The sequence below is a fragment of the Scleropages formosus genome, chromosome 12, assembly GCF_900964775.1.
Source record: "Scleropages formosus chromosome 12, fSclFor1.1, whole genome shotgun sequence".
NCBI classification, from domain to species: Eukaryota; Metazoa; Chordata; class Actinopteri; order Osteoglossiformes; family Osteoglossidae; genus Scleropages; species Scleropages formosus.
The window spans coordinates 9,745,253-9,760,084 of record NC_041817.1 but is presented as its reverse complement, the minus strand read 5'-3'; the positions used below and the strand labels follow the sequence as shown (position 1 = coordinate 9,760,084).

At 42.2% G+C, this 14,832-nt stretch overlaps 1 protein-coding gene across 2 annotated transcripts; it reads left to right on the top strand.

Annotated features, from left to right (window-relative positions):
- The first annotated feature begins 340 nt into the window (after window positions 1-340).
- atad1a (ATPase family AAA domain containing 1a) lies at window positions 341-14,816 on the top strand. Of its 2 annotated transcripts, none has more exons than XM_018744164.2 (10): window positions 341-363; window positions 889-1,098; window positions 2,248-2,346; window positions 2,575-2,695; window positions 9,213-9,413; window positions 10,101-10,207; window positions 10,457-10,546; window positions 11,041-11,091; window positions 11,698-11,870; window positions 12,083-14,816. In XM_018744164.2, exons 2-10 carry the CDS (start codon window positions 925-927, stop codon window positions 12,207-12,209), a joined length of 1,143 nt encoding a protein of 380 aa, XP_018599680.1. In that variant the 5' UTR covers window positions 341-363; window positions 889-924; the 3' UTR covers window positions 12,210-14,816. The 2 variants fall into 2 exon arrangements, with proteins under 2 accessions (XP_018599680.1, XP_018599681.1); XM_018744165.2 differs by lacking the exon at window positions 341-363 and adding an exon at window positions 590-718 and having other exon boundaries at window positions 12,083-12,209.
- The last annotated feature ends 16 nt before the right edge of the window (window positions 14,817-14,832 follow it).

Genomic DNA, 14,832 nt, shown 5'->3' with positions numbered 1-14,832 from the left:
TATTTAGGCATACAAATCCAACAACACCAGTAAAAAACGTCAGTTTGAAACGCTGAAAATATTAATTTAGCGTAGTCATCTGAGGCAGTCAGTCAGTGCGCTAACCCACCCAGACTGGACTCTGCGCTTCACCATCTCCACAAAACAAGCGTGTCTTTTATAAAGAAGCCTGGTTTTAAAACGCTGCTCTGGCCTTGGTTGTCAAGCTTGCACTCTGATATTGTATGTGTGTTGCTTTCGCGGACGAATTTTTAATTCGAAATAATAATGACAATAAGGGGGGGGGGGGTCAAAGGAACAGCGCTGGTTTTCCCGCCGGTCCACATTTCGAGTTGCACGGATGATGCCGCGAGGAAAACGCAGGTATTTATCAAATACCGCACCGATCCTTTGTTTTTTTCTCTCTCTCTTTATTTTTTTATTAGCCACTGCTAGTGCTGCCTATAATTTCTGTCTCAATAGCTCAAATAAGAGCTTATTCTTTGCCATGACGATGTGCACATCGGTCCTTAAAGCGCGCGCACGGAAATGCTCCGCAGTTACGACCTATTATCCGTGCGCGCGCTGCACGTTTCGGTTGCAGCGCGTGGGAGCGCGCTCGTACAGATGGAACTTGCTGCCCCTCGCTTCGCACGTACGCTGCTTAAGCGTAAATGTACTTCGAATCAGATAAAACGACATGAAAATGAACGTTTGAAGCACGACAGAGCATTAAAATGTAATGAGTGAATGGTTAAAGTAGCGCTGGAACGAGTGTTTTAGAATGACAGGGGGGAAATGTACATGTAAATGAGTGCTTGAGACGTAGAGTGGCGCTGAAATGTGATGATCAATGATGGTGATGAGAAGTGTTGGCAGTGACTTGATGAGCAGCTCCTCTTTCCCCAGCCGAGGAGCCAGAGCCCCGCGCTGCTGCAGTGTGACATGGTGCTCAAGGACTTCCCACGCGACGCCCTGCTGCGCCCGCTCACCCGCAGCGAGGTGCTGGGCCTCCTCCTGAGGCTCACCGTCTTCGGGGCCGCCACCTATTTCAGCATCAAGTGGGTGGCGGAAGCGCTGGACCCCACACAGAAGCAGAAGCTGCAGGCCAAGAAAAGGGTACGACGCGCTCGATGTGTCAGAAAGACGGCGGGGTTGATTTTGGGCGAGGTGTGAGATGCGAAGGATGGCGTAGGGCTCAGGGGTCAAATCCTACCAAGGTCAAAGTTATCGAGGTTTTTACCCTAAACTGATACAGTAAGTGTGAGATGTGAGTCACACGTCTGCAGCTGTGTGTCTTTCTCCTAAGGTAATGCACGAATTGTATTTCCTGTGAGATGTACGACGTCGCTTTGGAGAAAAGAATTCCATGCTGGATCAATAGGTAAATAATTGAAAAGTTGGTTTGGTTGTCTAACAGTATAGGTCACCTTGGGCTCAGAGAGTCAGTGAAATAAAGGTTCGTAAGGGTTTAGTAAGGAACAGCCTGCAAGGGCACAGCAGTAGTGTCTGTTAGGTGCCAGTTGACACAGGGTTGAAATTCGGACGGGGAGGAGCGGCGCGCAAAAGACAAGTCATCAGCATCAGAAGGTTATGGTGATGCTCTTCCTCTAGCGATGCGTCCGAAATATTCGGACATAGCGCTCCTTCAAGTGGAGGGAAAGGGGGATCTGGGCCTGCTTCCGTACAGGTGGAGGGAGAAATCACATGAACTAATATTGGGAAAATGAGAGGATTCTGGGACTTTGAGTTTGACATTGAGTTCACCTGCAGGCTAATGTCCTTTACATATTTGTTGTGTATAGGATATTTAGAATACAGATGGGTATATTAAAGAACTGATTTATCCTTATTCTTCAGTTGATCAAACTGTTTATACCTAGTTGGCTATTTAGATTCAATTCAATTTACTTTTATAGAGCGCTCTAACACGAGCATAAGGCAAGAAAAACAGATACAAACAAAGAAGACAGTTGACTAATGGCTATCATAATAAAAGTACTTTTATAGAGCTATAAGTAGGCCTACTGGCCACCGGGGAAAGGAACAAAAACTCCCAACTGAAAGTTGAGGGAGAAAAAACCTCAGGGGGTCCACGGGCCAGTGGTTGCCCATCCCTCATGGGCATTCTAGATAAGTAATAACTGTAAGCCAGTTTAACAAGTAATAATGATATTGTTGCTAAATGGTATTTTGGATCCCCAGCTCAGCGTGGAACATCTCGATAATTTAATGTGTTCAGTTTAACAAGGTATGTTCCTTCTCCAGGCAGAAAAGCTGATGAAACAGATGGGCGTAGAAGGAGTCAAACTGACGGAGTATGAGATGAATATTGCTACGCATCTTGTAGACCCACAGTGCATGAAGGTATTTTTTTTTTACACTTTTTAAATTTGCATTAAATTTCTCTCTGATTTTGTTCTCTATAAATTAGATTTTTTAAAAATTATGTAACTGAGACAGATAACGCATTTTACAAAGCATAAGTAAATGCAGTTTTAAATTTTATTTTTTTTTTTCTTTTCCCAGTGAGGCCACTGTTTTCAGTAATTGGGAAGAAAAGGTTATAGCTGTCTTTGATTTCTCTGGTGTCAGGTGACTTGGAAGGACATTGCAGGGTTGGATGAGATTATCACTGAGCTGCAGGACACTGTGATCCTGCCCTTTCAGAAGCGACACCTCTTTGCTGGTTCTCGGCTGTTCCAGCCTCCTAAAGGTAAAGGTGCTAGAATAGGTCACATGTCTGACCAGACTGACCTTAAGCAGAACCCTTGGTAATTTCAGAAAATGGTCAGTTTAAGTGGTGGTCTGTGACAGTTGTGTTTTATAGTGGGAATGTTTGTTGTGGGGGGGGTTGTTTAAATTATTACCTGGCAGGCAACAAGTTGAGTCACACATGAGAAGTGTTTAGCATTTGCAGTTTCTATCTATAATGTGAAAATTCTTTTTTTTTTTTTTTTTTGTATTTGCGTAAAGTGGTGCGACATACTTGGAACAGACTGTATAGTATTCGTGTCCTATGTGAGTGCTATTTGTTTCCTCTTGTCTCCTAATACATTTTTACCAGGTCGTGTCAGTTGAGAAAGTTTATGGCTTGAATTTTACAAAGAGAAGATGGGTTTTTACTTTCATGTCAAGTCAGTGAAAATGTCACTGTTCATGCTTAAAACATTTTTAGTGTTTGCAATGTAACAGCAATCAAAAGAAATGTGTATAAAGTTATTGTGCAAAAAAAAATCTTGACCTAAATATATATTCAAGTCAGCAAATAAATTTAAATAAAGTGAAAGCATTCTGCTACAGTGAAGAGTCAATACAGACTTCAAGTTGAGAACCAAAAAATTGTGTACCAGAAATTGGCTGTAAGACTAAAGTTCTGTTCATTCTTCAATATACTGGTAGTGTATATTTTTTGTTTGACCTTTATTCTTGTCTACAGGGATAACTGTTAAAGTATGTACATTTTTTTTAAAATCTTTTATTGACCTGCAGGTGTAAGCTGGTGTGATGACACAACTATAAAATCAAGCGTTGACTTAAGATTCTGCGGTTTCTTACATTTTTGGTCTAGTCTGTGCACAAACGTGGTTTTTATGGCGATGTGGGACTCTCACAAAAGTTCAATAACAACTCACTGCTTGGGTTCAGAAAAGGCAACTTGTTCTTCCCGGTTTCATCCCTCCAGCTTTCTGCATCATTACCCATGTGTGCTTTGAAATCTCTTTGCAGGGCCACAGAGTCCGTAGGCGGCATTCTCTTTAGCACCGCCTCTGCTGTATCTAGAAAGACTCTACTCTGTACAGGCCATATTTCCCAGTGCAGCTTGCAGGTGATTGTCTCGTACACCAGGGCAAACACTCTTCTGTGTAGCGCCCAGCTGTGGGCTGGCGTGTTCCCCTTCAGCCACCTGAGGTGTCAGGAGGAATATTTCCAAACAATCAATCAAACTAACCCTGATCAAGAAGTTTAGTTTTAGAGCTAACATTGCGTGTAGAGCTAAGACCTACTATATGTAGCTTGTACCTGTCGTCTTTGTGCACGGTTCCAGCTCCTTCCATGTCCCAAGAGCCGGTTTCCATTGTGTTGGTGTAAGCCCTATAGATTCGTCCTGTTTTCAGTCATCGTCCTAGAAGCGTTGCACCTCGCCTGCTTCCTCACCTTCTGTGTATTTAGTCCACAGGCAGTTTCACACATGGCTTCAGGGTGGTTCCTGGTAACCCGGTCTTATAGGCAGTAATAGGCAGAAAGTTCAACCTACCTCCTTCTGTAGTACCCTTGTGCAAGGAATTTATGTTGATTTGCTCCAGTGAAAAATTGTATAAATTGCTGTATAAATTGGTTCATCATTTTAAGTAGCTCAGTATACAAAAATGTAATTGTAAGTTGCTGTGCGCAAGTGTCGGCAAAATCAAGAAATAAGTATTGTTACCATTCTGTGCTTAGAGGGAGTTCATTTGAATCCTTTTCTGATTGGCCCCTCGACTTTGATCAGGTTGCCAAGGGTTACCCCACACAGAGCCCGTAGCTCAAGATAACAAAGCTGTCTGCATCCACCTCGTGCCAATGCCCTCCATCACAGCGGCGTTGAAATCCGATGATGGGGAATTATTTCCTCTTCACACCAGCCGAGTCCTGTCATTCCACAGATTATAGATTCAGTGAAAAACTGATTGTAGAATATTTCAGTAGGGCAGCATCTTGATTATTTGGTGTGTCTGGATTTAAAGGCTGAGCAGGTATTTCTGAAACAGTGACCAGGTGTCTCCAAGTTGTTGAGAAGGTTGTGAGGGTGCCTCTGGTGAACTGGATTGCATCCAGTTAGGGGCTGATAACAGTGAGGATTTTATTCCACACAATCCTTTCCAGGCACTTCATGATAACTGATATGATGGGTGCAATTTCTTTGTTACTACAGTAATGATGGATCTTTTTGCATAGTGCTGCAATTACTGTAGTTTGGAGTAATTTCACAATCAACGAATGAAAACCACAAGGTAGCGCAAGAAAGTGGGGTCTCTGGTCAGGTGCTTACCCCACACCAGGTCAGGAGTTTTGATGGTTTTGCCATTCTGACTTTGCTTTCTATGATGCTGGGACTTTAATGCAGTAGTTATGGGCTCTTGGAATGATGTGGACATTCTGTACATAAATCCTATATGGCCATTTCCTTTGTTACCATCAGGGTTAGGGGTCAAAGCACCACCAGGAAGTACGCTTGTCAATTAGCAATGCAGTTGGGTTAGATGCCCTCTCCTAGGGGGTTTTATGACTGGTACAGTTGGAAAATGGCAGTATATTGTAATTTCAGTATAGATTTCTTTGAATAACTCATTATGCATTATAAAATAAGCACCAGAGTTGCAAAATAATTTTTAAAAACTATAATATTTGTGGGACACAGGGGTGCAGCTATGTCCACCTGCTGGACTATTGCTGCACCCAAGTTACATTTCTTAGACTATTTAATGGCCTAATGGAGACAGGAGTTGTTGCTCTGTGGAGCTCGCACTGGTGTTGATTCATGCTCTATTGTTCACTATTTGTATTTTATTTGAATAAAGCAGTCCACTCAGCACTGCCCCACACCTGGTCATCCCCTGAATACAGTAGGCATATTTTAGGTCTGCATTATCAGTATTTATTCATTGCATGCTCGTAAGCAATGTGCATGCATGAGCTGTACTGCCTGCACAGATGCCAGAAGTATTGATAGGTCATGCAGTTTTGGTCGTGCTTTATGAAAAGGGGGCGCGGTGGCCCAGTGGGTTGGACCGGGTCCTGCTCTCCGGTGGGTCTGGGGTTCGAGTCCCGCTTGGGGTGCCTTGCGATGGACTGGCATCCCGTCCTGGGTGTGTCCTCTCCCCCTCCAGCCTTACGCCCTGTGTTGCTGGGTTTGGGTTAGGCTCCAGCTCCCCGCGACCCCGAATGGGACGAGCGGTTCAGACGGTGTGTGCGTGCGTGCGTGCGTGCGTGCGTGCGTGCGTGCGTGCGTGCGTGCGTGCGTGCGTGCGTGTGTGTGTGTGTGTGTGTGTGTGTGTGTGTGTGTGTGCTTTATGAAAATGCACTTATGAGTGCAGTGCCTAAAGTGAATATTAGTGAGTATGGTCATAAAAGTGTTCTCTCCTTAACCATGTGCATAAAACTTTTTTATTAAATATATGTATCACTGTATATGAAAAATTTAAAAAAAAAAAGTGGTAATGCAGTTGAATTTGTATTGAAGTTTGTATTTCAATAAGTGCCTTTAGTGAATTCCACTGACACTCAAATATAAGGTGTTTTTCAATTCTAGCATTATTGGTTTTTTGAAATTATGTATTGTTTAAAATTTTTGTAGGAAATATCATTGTTTATGCCACTTCTTGGAGACCACTGCATATACAAAGCAGAAATGGTATCTCAATCAATTTTTTTTTTATTTATATTTGCATTTTTTAATCAATCCATCAGTCAAAGGTTTATTTATCAAATGCACAACAATACAGCATACAGAATTGGTTGCTGGCAATGAAATGTCCTTGTCCGCAAGCTCCTGGGGTGGATGATTAAAAAAAAAAAAAAAACCATACATTAAGATTACAAATAAATTAAAAACACTACACCGTAGGAATTGAATAAAAGTAGTAACTATTAAGTAAAACTACTTAATGAAAACCAGATGAATTGTTGAATATGGATGCTGCTTGACTGTTCAGGAGTCTAACAGCCTGGAGGTAGAAGCTATCCCGCAGTCGGTTTGATTTTGATTGGATACATTGGTAATGTTTACCGGACAGCAGGAGAGAAAATAGTCACCAGGATCACTGGGGTCCTTGAGGATAGTCCTGTCCTTCTTATGGCATCTGGCTGCGTAGATGTTCCTGGATGTCTGGAAGCCCACAGCCAGTGATGAGCTGTGCCAACTTCAGCACCTCCTGCCGTTCTTTATGATGCTGGGTTGAGCAGCTCCCATACCAGGCAGTGATGCAGCTAGTCAGGATGTTCTCTTAGTGAGCATGGTTTAAAAAGGATTAATCTGATCACCGCTGAGGAGTGTTTTTGGGATGTATCATTTTAGCTGTGGTATCTTTTGTGGAAGAAGCAACATGACATCATGATCTGTGAATCCCTGTGATGGGTGAAACTGAAAGATCCATTCCATCACATTATCAACAATCGCTTGTCCCGAACGGGGTCACGGTGAGCCGGAGCCTAACCCGACAACACAGGACACAAGGCCGAAGGGGGAGGGGGCACACCCAGGACGGGACGCCAGTCCACCGCAAGGCACCCCAAGCAGGGCTTGAACCCCAGACCCACCACAGAGCGGGCACCAGATGAACCCACCACGCCATCACATCCCCCGCTTTGAAAGATCAGAACTGGCAATATTTATATTAAAATTCACATGAATATTTACTGACTGATTGGTTTACTTTTTGGCCGCAGGCTGTTTTGAAAGACAGTAAAGTTTACAGACATTAAAATTCCCCCTTGTATTGTGAATTCAGACAAATCTCAGTATTTATTCAGTAGTGATTTAATAAAAGTGGTAATTGATGCGCCCTTTGGAGGTATACCGGGCACGGCCAACTGGGACGAGGCCCCAAGGTCGGCCCAGGACCTACTGGAGGGATTATATCTCACAGTTGGCCTGGGAACGGCTGGGGATCCCCCAGGCTGAGCTGGAGGAAGTTGCCGGGGACAGGGGCAGCTGGACCTCTCTGCTCTCCCTGCTGTCACCGCGACCCTTCTAGGACAAGCGGGACGGAAGATGGATGGATGGGTAATTAATGCAGAAACTAGTTTGATGTTAGTTGTAGTTAGGAGCTGCATTGAGTTGACAACCAGAGCAGTTCATGGTTCGGTGCACAGGCTTTGTGGCACCCTATAATATCGGTACGACAACCGTTGTTCATGCACGCCCTGCTGCCCCTTTTTTTTTTGCAGTGCTCTGATTCTGTGTGGGTGCAAGTGAAGTGTCTAGCCAGGCATCCCAGTCTGGAATAGATGATCAAGCCAGGTCTCAGTTAAGGCCATAACACAAGTCTTCTTTAAGTGAGTCTCCGCTGAATATTCTGCGTGGAGTTTGTCAGTATTATTTGTAACTTGTCAACAGTTTCAAAAAGGAGTGAGGACAGAGGAGGCTGGAGGGGTATGTCCTTAGTTAGGAGCCTATTTGCCAGTGCTTGCTGTACCGCTTTTCCCCCTTGGTCAGTAGAGGATGTCATCTGAAAAACCAGTTTTTGAGGAGTGGAGAGTGCTTGGGATTCTTACTGCACTAGCTTCATATGAACCTTTTTGCAGATGCAGACACTGCTGATCCAGAGGTATCATACACGTTACCGTTAATAAAACCTGTCGTGCTAGTCAGGTGCCACAGTAGCCATCATTATACATTGGCTTCTCGTCTTACAAATGTTTGAGTTATAAACTGTCAGTGATACCAGCCTTTTCCACTTCGTTTTTGATTGTATCTTTTTTTTACAGCCCTGATTTCTAAAATTTCTGTTTGTGCTGCTAAAACACACTCAAACACAACAGGAGTATGTGACCGCTTTAACTTGCTTCAGCAATGCTTCCAGCTTACGTAAGCTGTTCATGAGTGTTGACCAATATCTACATGTGGAGCGTTGCACATGTTTGTGGGATGAGTCAGTCATCAGTTGGCACTGATAGAAGTTAGTGGAAAGAAGGTATTTTTTTCTGTCATTTTAAATGTTCTATTGTAGCTTGATGTTAATGCTAAAATGAAAAGTCTTATAAAGCATTTTTATTTATTACATCTATATTCAAGATTTTTGGAGGATCTGTAGCATAAAATTGAAAGTAGCCAGAAGACTGTAAATGTTGGACTTATGAATCTGATGAATCAGTCATTAGTTTGGATTGAATTGGTGTCTTTGGAGATTGTGTCTTTGTATTCAGCAGTCTTAATTTAGTCTGATGTCTATAAAACATAAGTGTTACCCTTGATGGACTGGTGTCTTGTTCATGCTTTTCCTCATCCGCTGTTTTAGGGGACCAGCACAACCCTGCATTGGATAAGTGGTTATTGGTAATAGATGCATATAGGAATTGTTAGAGAGTATTTGTAATATTTGTATGGAACTTAACATGCTAGGGATGTTTTATCGATTGTAACTTGGAGTTACGTTGGATTTACAAAGAAAACAAGTTATGAAAACATAATTTCCCAGTCAGAGTGAGCGGAAGTGCTCTAAGCTAAAGTTATAATTTCTTTCAACTGTTAGGTGTGCTGTTGCATGGAGCCCCAGGCTGCGGGAAAACCCTGATCGCCAAGGCAACGGCCAAGGCCTCAGGGTGCCGGTTCATTAACCTGCAGGCTTCCACACTGACGGACAAGTGGTATGGTGAATCGCAGAAGCTGACCTCTGCTGTATTCTCATTGGCACTCAAGATCCAGCCCTGCATTATCTTCATTGATGAGATCGGTGAGTTTTATTAGGTTTTCTTTTAGGATCAGTCTTCATTAGCTCTCGGCCGATGAGATGGCAGATTGTATGTTTTGGGAAAGATTTTGTCCCCTTCATATTTTTAGGGGGGCATAAAATTTGATATGTCATTCATAATTTTCATGTATTGACTGATTGCAAAGCTACTTTCATGGCCAATAATATGTTGATGATATATGTTATACTATTAAGTCTGATAAAAATTCTGCTCAGATTTGTAAAAGTGCCAGTTACAGTAAAGGGGTGCAAGAGATCGGTGGTAGGACTTCAAACCTCCAGCCATGCGAGCCGATCCTTCTGTCTTTCAGTCACAGTATGAGGGTATAACACCATGTGAACAGAAAGACTGAGTAGGTACCAAACCTAGATTCCATTACGCAGCCCAGGTGCTCAGAGGCACAAGCTCTATCCACTGTGTCACCCCTACGTTAAATTGCTGTCACATGATTTTAAATTTTTTGATGTATACCGCAGCACCCTGATATTTTTCAGAATTCAGGAAGAATTGCAATGCGCTTTTTTTCCATGTTTATTGGGTTTTGTGATTCTGGCACAGAGCAGATTAACAACACCTCCTGTGTTCCGAGTGACTCACAGGCTGGGCTGACTCATTAGACTCCATGTTCTGGTGATGTTGCTGATTGTGGCCCTTCCTCTATGCGTAAGACTCATTTCTGAGGAACCGCTCCAGTCTAGACCATGAGGCCACCGCCATGATGAAGGCACAGTTCATGAGCCTCTGGGACGGCCTGGAGACAGGAGCAGACAGCCAGGTGTTGCTTTTGCGTGCTACACATTTGCTTTGCGCTTACTGCATCTTTATACATAGTCAAATTTTGTTTTATTTTATGTGTCATATAACCGTATATGTTGCATGTTTGCGTCTGTGAATAGGTGTCATTTCCGCAGTACTGCCAGTTCCCAACCCTCCAAAACAAGATTTCAATTTCAGGCAGCAGTTAATTTGAAACAATGTTGATGAGGTGAATAAAGGAGTGTTGTTGATACCCCATACCCTCCAGGTGATGGTGATGGGGGCCACCAACAGGCCCCAAGACGTGGATCCCGCCATCCTGCGGCGGATGCCCACTACCTTTCACGTCAGTCTGCCGGTGAGCCTAAACCTCCCTACTGGAACCCTCTCTGGAGGGGTTTATGGACAACATTTGTGGGGTGATGAGTACGCACAGAGAGCAACACACACTGCAAAACATGCTGCACAAACAGCACATACAGCTTTTTGTAATTGCGTTTTGCTGGTTTTGTGTGTTTTTCAAATGAGGCTTTTCATCCACGCTTTCATAAAGGACTGGGCGTACAAGGCTGCTGGAAGCGCTGAGTGGGAAGTCAAATACAATGAGCCAGCGATGTGATCCTCCTAATGAGCGGGTGTCTGTTTTATCTCTTGAACAAGGTTAAGGCATTACGCACCTACCTGCTAACCTGCAGTATACTCTGAGGCACCAGTGGTCACTTATGAGTTCTATTTGTAGCCCCAATAATCAGATCCTTCATAGGAAGTTTGCACCAAATCTTTCCCCTCACATTAATGTATGTAATTTCGCAAATATACAGATGAGGTTTCTGCCCTCTTTTGTCTCTGTAGAACCAGAGGCAACGGCATGACATCCTGAGGCTGATTCTCGCTGAAGAGAACGTAAGTGCCCTGCTTTGTTTCAGTCCCACCAGCTCTCTAAAGCGTCTCTGTTTAATTGTTTATGGTGGCAGCTGATAGCACAGTGGTAGGAACTGCTGCTATTGAATGTGAAGGTTGCTGGTTTGAATCTCATCTATTGTACTACCTTTGAACAAGGTACCTAACTGTAATTGCTCCAGTAAAACTGGCCAGCTGAATAATTGTAGGTAACAACATTGTAAGTCACTCTGGAGAAAAGCATTAGCAAAATAAATAAGTTTAAAAGGTTTAAATGCATTGATTAGCAACAGTTTTTTTTTTTTTTTAAAAAAAAAAAAGAATCGTACATTAGTAAGTTCAACTTTTTTTGTTTTTTTATTTTTTTTTTATTTTAATATCTGTGTTTGTTGGCTTTGCTGGCTGACATGAACTTTGTGTCCAAATAGCTTTTAATAAAATTATGATTGATTTAATTTCACTATTATTGTCTGTAAGCAAAGTTTTCATTGTATAATAACCTTTGCAGAAACAACAGGAAAAGGTGACCTTTTCTAACAGCAGGCATCTGTATGATGAGGTATGGGTGCCAGTGTAGAAAGTGTCGCCATTTCCTTTGTGACTCTTCAGCTTAGCGCTGCTGTAAACCTGCGGGAGATTGCAGAGAAGACGGAGGGTTGCTCGGGCAGCGAGTTACGAGAGCTGTGCCGCGATGCTGCTATGTACCGTTTCCGCGACTATGTGCGTAAGCAACAGATGAAGCAGATCACCCACCAGCTGCAGGACTGCGAGACAGATGAGGGGTAGGAGTCCAACATGGGGCTGGGGGTCTCTGTTTATACTAAAGTACTCCAGCACCCTCATATAAACATATTCTGATTTGAGATTAGATTTATAATCTGGTATTATTATTATTACATTTTTTTTGTGGAATTGTTTTTGCACATTATGGTATTTCGTTATTGCATACCGTAGTATTTACTTTCCCTTGATATCCTGCTGCATGTCTCTTCAGGCCTCTGGACGAGGACCGGCTGAGGCCTGTGACCCAGCTGGACCTGTTGTTTGGTCTGGACAAGCTGAAGGAGGGCAGGCACGCCTCTGTGGGGCACAGCACTTTGAAAGAGATGCCTCTTGACTGATCCATTCTGCCATGGAGCTCACAACCAGCAGTAGCAGGGCGATTTAGCATTGGTGTAGAAGCGCTACCATAACTCCTTGGATGCAAGGCACTGGTGTGTGTGGGTGTGTGTGTGTGTCTGTACCTGTGTCCAAAATATTTATTTCACTGACTAGTGTCAGAACTGTACACTTGAGATTTTAAAGGCAGTTACATGTGTTCGTTTCCTTAAAATACTTTCAACTTTATGAGAAATTTGAAATATCCTCTCAAGCTGTGTTACCTGTAAGTATTTAAAACTTCACCACTGCTATTCATTGTGGACTGGCATCCCTTTCAAGAAGTAACCCCCCCTTGCGCCCAGTGCTTTCGGGATAGGCTGCGGTTCACTACGACCCTGCTCTGGACAAATGGTTATTGAAATTGGATGGATAGATAATTAGTCATTATATCTTAGAATTAGAGTTAAGCATAAGCAGAGGTTGTATATCACAAAGCAGAAAACATTTTTTTAAATATTAATACATCACCAGTGATTTCTCTTTTACAGATGGATGTGTTCCTGAATTTGTCTCCAGTCATACCAGCACATATCATAGAGATCTGAACCTAGGATATTTCTTGTTTTGCCATATATGAGTCATCTTACAATAGATGTAGTTGGAAGTGCTTTTCGTGTGTGTGTGTCTCCATAGAGACCCAGGTCATGCAGTCCAGCGCAGATTCCTGTCTTAGTCAACAGTGGGGAACGGGACTCAAGGGAGGTGATCATGAGCTGTTGTCGTGACCAGGGTTTCTTGTCTGAAGCGGTTTGTCTTCCTCAACACACAAGCTGCCTCGAACAATTTGAGCGTCAGTGCTTCAGAGAACAGGTTTTACTCTGTTCCATTAGTGACAGGAAGTGGTGAGGACTGCATGTGTACTTTCCTGCAAAGTGACCATGAGGGGTCACTACTGCTCCATTCTTCTACCTCTATTTTTCACACTCTGGATGTACTTCTGAAAATGATTGGTTAAATTATAATCTTTATTTATTTATTTATTTTCACAAGTGCAAGCATTGAAAGAATTGCATTCCGTGGTACTTGAGAACACAATGAAATTCAGTGCAGATCAATTATGTATAGATGTGCGGCTGAAATTATTCTGATTTAAATTCACCCTGAATAGCCACGGAAAGCCTCTTATAGTGGGCGTGAGACACTTTTTGAGGTGGGAAGATAGCAGTGGGGATGGTGAGGTCTAAAATATTGAATGTGATTCTGCAAACCTCTCCCAGTAGAGTTGCTTGTAGCAAGAATGAGTCCTGCTTAAGTGTGATGTAGTGATTTGTCTGTACACAGGCTGCATAGATTATATTAAGTACTAATTTCAACTATGTACATTAACTGCATCTGTGTGTAATGTGTACATTTTGTTCATAGTGTCTGCTGTCTAGTTACAGGGGCAGTCTTACTCATTAGTCCACTTTTTCAATATTGTGATGTTCTTGGGGAGAAAGGTTTGGTATTAATGGTCAATTAAGACTGTTTTCAGTACGTCTACGTAGAATTCATAAAAGCAGAGTCAGTATTTTTTTTTTTTTTCCCCAGTTTTTGCTTCTTTCATCAGCATTTTTCCCTCAACACCATGGTCCCTTATTGGCAATAAAAAAAAAAAAAATCCCTGAGCACCTCAGAAGTATGCTAGTCAGACATCCAGAGAAGCATTAGATGCATTTCACATGCGTTAATGACCCACAGCCCAAATTTTTGTTCCACAGTAGGGTCTCCATGTTTTAGTTTTGCCACTGAATGATTGATGTCGGTTAAAAGTTCTCACAGCTTTGCTTTAAATTTGTATTGAAATATGAAAATTCCAAAGAAAATTGTTCAGTACTTTGTCGAAGTGGTCATAGTAAAAACATAGTGTAAATGGAATGGGTTTACAAAGAGGAATACGTACTGGTAGTCATAGCAACTGCTTCTCTGTGCAATTCTTGTGCATGATCACTGGAACACAAAAGACTTGTGAAGTGAATTGTACTCAGCCCTCAATCTCAGATATGGAGAGGTCCATGTACTTTCTTTTTTTAATGTTCACCAACTTTTACATGCAATTGTTTCCTGTCATTGCCTTTCCTTTTCACCTTTTTTTTTTTTTACTCAACTCACTTTTTATTTAAACATTCAATTTTAAGACATTTTATCTGGTGAAATGTTTGTGAGAAACTTTTTTTTTTTTTAAAAAAATGTTGTTGGACAAATATTTTTTTCCATGTTTGTTACTTTTCCTTTAAATGCTTAAGTTTAAAGCTGTTTTATGAAACAAGATGTTTAGATTTTTAACCTCTATTGTTACACAGAGATACAAGACACAGTACTTGTACCTCAACAAACATTACTGGGACAGGAATTCAGTTAGTAACCTGAAATAATTGCCACCATCAATAAAATATTAATAACCCAGCTTCATTCTTAGATTTATTCGTGGGTTAAGTACTGTTAAAAACATCAGATAAAAGTAAACTGATTTGAATATTTGCTTTAAGAGTTTTGTATAATGGGACAAAGGAACAAAACATTCCCGACTGAAAGTTGAGAGAGAGGGAAAAAAAAACTCTGGGGATTCAAGTGCCAGTTGTTGCCCCCCCCCCCACCGGGCAT

Bases quoted from the DNA above. Each gene is read 5' to 3' on its own strand.
- atad1a (XM_018744164.2), top strand. From the start codon at position 925: ATGGTGCTCAAGGACTTCCCACGCGACGCCCTGCTGCGCCCGCTCACC. The intron at 2,696-9,212 runs GTAAAGGTGCTA...TTCAACTGTTAG, and splicing joins GCTGTTCCAGCCTCCTAAAG to GTGTGCTGTTGCATGGAGCC. The intron at 11,092-11,697 runs GTAAGTGCCCTG...GTGACTCTTCAG, and splicing joins TGATTCTCGCTGAAGAGAAC to CTTAGCGCTGCTGTAAACCT.